Source organism: Lolium rigidum, chromosome 5 (genome assembly GCF_022539505.1).
Source record: "Lolium rigidum isolate FL_2022 chromosome 5, APGP_CSIRO_Lrig_0.1, whole genome shotgun sequence".
In the NCBI taxonomy this organism is placed as follows: domain Eukaryota; kingdom Viridiplantae; phylum Streptophyta; class Magnoliopsida; order Poales; family Poaceae; genus Lolium; species Lolium rigidum.
In genome coordinates this window covers 128,948,218-128,953,033 of record NC_061512.1, presented here as the reverse complement: position 1 = coordinate 128,953,033, position 4,816 = coordinate 128,948,218, and the positions used below count along the sequence as shown (strand labels likewise).

General features: G+C 47.5%; 1 protein-coding gene across 1 annotated transcript; it reads right to left on the bottom strand.

The window, feature by feature from the left end:
• Positions 1 to 2,085: 2,085 nt before the first annotated feature.
• Positions 2,086 to 3,227, bottom strand: LOC124651716 (peroxidase 2-like). Its single transcript, XM_047190758.1, has 2 exons — positions 2,958 to 3,227; positions 2,086 to 2,835 (listed from the first exon to the last, which is right to left on the bottom strand). Exons 1-2 carry the CDS (start codon positions 3,225 to 3,227, stop codon positions 2,086 to 2,088), a joined length of 1,020 nt encoding a protein of 339 aa, XP_047046714.1.
• Between the last annotated feature and the right edge of the window lie 1,589 nt (positions 3,228 to 4,816).

Below are 4,816 nucleotides of genomic sequence, written 5' to 3'. Positions count from 1 at the left end.
ATTTCATTTTCAGCGACAGAAACCTGAGGAATATCATCAATTCTATCCTCCATCATTACTACTGAACTTTGTTGTGGTTCTCCAAACAGTTTTTTTGTAGTATTCAGTAATATAAGTTTTAAGGTTTTCATCCCCAACAATCGTACCCTCCTCCTGTTCAAGTTAAAAAAAATTCTTCTATGTTTCCCATTAGCAATCAAGTGGAAGTATTTTGTATTATTGCCCCCTTCTTGCACATACTTAACTTTAGCTCTCTGTGCCAGAGGAATCATGCTTCTTCTTGAATACCATGGCTCGGTACTCTTGGATGGCCTGGCCATGGTTGCCTCGTGAGGGCGCTCCACTCTGCCTTGGGTGAGACCATGCCGAGAAGCATGCCGTACTGCTCGTAGAGCTGCACTCCACTTTTCCTTGGGTGAGACCAGGTCGAGGTGCATGCCGTGCTGTTGTAGAGCACTAAAAGCTGCCGCGCCCCGGATATGCGGCCGGCAGGCGCCATGTGGTCTAAATTTGATCTATACATTTTGGTTTGTAAGTTTCCATGGCCATAGTACCAAGTGTTTCCGTGGTTTGATATCTTGGTACGCGAGCGTTTTGTTTCGTCCATCGTGCGTAACTGCTTGAGATTTTGGTTTCGTCCATCGTGTCGCTATTTTCATACCGCACGAGTCAGTTGATGGGAGTTCGATCCGGAACAGGCAAGCCAAGCTAGCTATTTTCATGTCGCACAAGTCGGTTGATCTCGCTGCCTGCTGGAGCCGCGTCCACGGCGTGACTGATGGTCGCCAGTCCCGGCCGTTGACAGCTTCGTCATACCGCTGTTACAACCGTACCCACCTCCAGCTGATCATCGGGCCATCTCCACCTTCATGCTAACATGGCTGCCTGCCCTAAAACGTCGCGCAGTCCAGACATTGCAAAATGAGTCTCAAAAAAAGCATATTCCCTGCCCTGGCCCACGGTTTTAACTTTTTTCCTCCTTTTTTCCCCAACATCGGCCCCAACCACGGTTAGCATGGGTGCCTCGAGCACCATCATGTGTGCCGCCCTGGCCCACAACCGCACCTCGCCCGGCGCGAGCGCGTGCCCCCGCCCGCCGCCCGTCCCTGCCTGCCGCCCGTGTGCCGTGCCACGCCAGTAGCCGCACGCCTAGCAGCCCCGCGCCGGTCGGCCGCCCGCTACGGATTACAGCGAATTTTGGCCCGATTCCAGCGACTCCAACGAATTTTGGTAGACTCCGGCGCTAGTACGGGCTGAAATTTCCATCGCGCCAACGCGCGAGTCGGGATGGGATTCTCTCTCGGAAGGCCTCGCGAAACTGGGTATTTGAGGTTTCCGCGACGAGAATGTGGATAGACTGGAAAAAAAATATCGGATGGGAGCTTGATGCGGTGTCCGAACCGACCCCTTTTCCTCTCCAAAACCGCAAAAAAAAAATTTTTTATACGGATGGAAGCTGGATGCGGTGTCTGCTAGGAGATGCTCTAACACGGAGTGAGCATGGTGAAGGGTTTTAGGGCAGGCAGCCATGTTGTCATTGCGTTCCTTCGCGGGCGAGCAACTTCCAACAATGGAAATTACGCTTAAATAGAACACACAAAATTCACGAACTCACTCTGATCGGTTTTCCAATTGTGTAGTCATCTAGACATCATCATACCGTTCCATGTAGTTCCGTAAAATCAACCGTGCGGCGACTGATTCTGCAGCTGAATCCCGATTCAAATATGTGAATGTGGTGATGTGCACCTTTAATAGGGTTTCGCATGTGCTACAAAAATCCTTACAAAAACTCGCATATGAAAAGTTGTGGGGTGATGAGTATGACCAAGAATGTTTACTGAGAGAAGTGGCGAGTGTTCGTTTAAAACAAACCTGAAGATCTCATAAATAATAGAAGTGCACAAACAAAATTTCAGTAAAATCAACTGAACCACAAGAATGAATGAAAGCTTTAATGTAAAATTCACACAAATTTCAAAAATAGCACAAACAAAAAAGGAGGTTATTCCGATCGTTCTCCGGTGTGATCAAGAGCCATGATGACTGAAGCACGTAGTCCCGATTTCATTGAATGAACAGTCGCTAGTTGATGAGCCGGCAGTTCTTCCTGATCTCCCCATTAGCGCTGGTTTTCACCCCAATGGAACCCATCTTCCTCATGGCTTGCTTGAACTTTTTCTCCCACACATATGGGGTCAGATTTTGCTTCACCAATCTCTTTGTCTTGGATGACTCAAGTGCGGCATCCGATGTGAACAACACTTCATGGTTGAGCACATTCTTGTAGTATTGGTTGTCCAGCTTGTTAGGGGTTTTGAAGTCTTGATCCACCGTGGAGCTACCGCTCTTGCACTTTCTTGTCACCAAGTTCGCAAACCTAGAGTTCATGGCCATTGGATCCGAGGCGTTGCGCGGCAGACGGTCACCGAAGGAGGAGCAGTGGGAGATCCCGATAGTATGCGCGCCGGATAGGGTGACCATCTCGTCAAGGCTGAGCCCCTTGGCTGCAAACATAGCCTCGAGCACCGTGATGTTGCCGAAAGGAGGGGGCAGGTTGAAGAGGGTCTCGCTCGCAGAAGAGACGCGTCCATCATAGCGGCCAGCCGGCATTTCGAAGTATACCTTCTTGTTACTGAGGAAGTAGGTTGCGTCGCGTCCGGCAAAGGCGACAATGTCTGCGCACGAGACGACACCCTTGCACTTAGCCTCGAGCTTGGTCTTAATCTTATCAATCACTTCAAATCCGCGGAGGCTGCCTATGTTAGGGAGGCCAAACTTCTCCGTCGATTCATTGGCCGGGGTCTTGTCTAGGAGGACCGACGCATCACAACCCTGAAAAGAATCATGCCAAATTCTTAACTTCTACACTAGTTTCATTTGAGGGCACATGTATAGTAAGCATGTTATCCAGGTTACAAGTGATTGATCCACATGCTATATATAATTATATATACCTGGACGAAGCAGTCGTGAAAGAAGAGACGGATGAGGCCCGCGCCAATGCCAGGGTTGCGTTTAATTTCCTCCTGCACAACGTCTCTGACGATCTTCTCTGCTCCTTTGCAAGTCTTGTAGTAGTGAGCATAGTTGAGCGTCGGGGCAGCAGGTGGAGTGCTCTTGGGTGCCGATACCGGGTAAGGATACCCATAGCCCGCTTGGCACGTGTGGGCCACGCAACCCAGCAATGCTAGCATGAGAGCTGAGGCGGCAAGCTTGCTAGCCATGGTAGTTATAACCCGCTACAGAGTGCAGTAGGAATTGGATCCTAGATGGGTGAAGAAAACTTGGCGTGCTGCATGTCTACTTATAGGTCTAGGTATGTCATATTTTTCTTTGATGGTAGGTGACATGTTTTTCTTTGATGGTAGGAATTCGTCAGAACATGTCTGCATGATCTATACATGTAATATTTTTCTTTGATGGTAGGTGACATGTTCTATGTTTTCAGTTCAAGCTGGAACATAATGTTAAAATAAAAATATAAAAACAAGTCAAACTAGAACATGTAGAGCACAATCTCACAAACTGCTCAAATGGACAGCTCAAATGGTTGGCATTGGCTTTTTCATTTGCTCAGTAATGTGGGCGTCCGTCGTTGATGAAGTTTTCCCAGTAAGTGTTGACATGGCGTTGTGAAAGAGTGCAAGTAGGAGGGTGTACTGGGAACGCCACGCACAGCCAAATAATGGAATCATCCTGGATAATATTTGCTTTATGGTGCCATAACAGGACGTGCAAAAGCTCTTCAAGACCACTTAAAATATACATTGGCAATTTAGGTAATCTTCCGTTAGATAGGGTAAGTGAGATCGTTTTTCTTCAAAACACAAAACATGTTAATAAATTATTTAAGAAAATTTAATACTTTTTGCTAAAGAAAATATATTAATGTAAAAAGAATATCAATTACATCCAGCCTCTACAATAACGTAATGTTAAGAACAAGTCGAGACATTAAAGATACACATAGTCAGAAATAAAATAAAACTGCCAAAGCGATCAATGACTCATTTGGCAGCGAGGAACCACGGCTATGAAGCACCAAACATTAGGCTCACAGTGGCCACCACGCTCACGAGCTTGACGTCGATATTGCCACCCAAGTGAAACCGTATTCGCATGTGGCAATGTGAAGTATCATCTTCTTCCCATCTATTGCTTCACCCAGCTTTTCCCGTGCACGATTCTTTACGTGGACATTGCCACGCATCCAAAAACTCATGCATATGCAAAAAATGCAATGTCAGACGTTCGTCTCCATTCCCCACCTCCGCCATCACTTAGCGATCTCGACTCGACATGTGCCATTTTATCTGGTTTTCTGAGGGCAACTGCGGTGACATACCCCGCCCTGCAAGCAACAAAGAAAAAGAGGCGATGTTGCCATGGTTGATGTGTCAATGATGTCGACGAAATTAGGGCTTCATGTCGCCAAGGTACGCATCTATCAGCGGCGGCACCCCACACCCGAGACCAGCTGGTCATCAAGCCAGGGCCGAGGGCTGCAGCGAGCCGGCATGCAGGGCTGCCGTAGATCTTCCGCTTGCATATGCGTAGCCCAAACAGCTTGTGCATGCACTTGTGGATCGATATGCATTCAGGCAAAGTCAGGCTCCGGCCCCGCATGTAAGCATGCCTCCGTCGCATGCCAAGCCAAAGGCGTACACGTGCTCCAGATCAAAAGGCTAGCAATCAACAACACTGTAACACCTCAACTTTTGCAACCTTATTTAGTTGTCCAGAGTGCAAAAATCAGGGAAACAAAAAAAATTCTAAAATACTAATTAAAATGAATTGCCTTGATCTGTTTGTT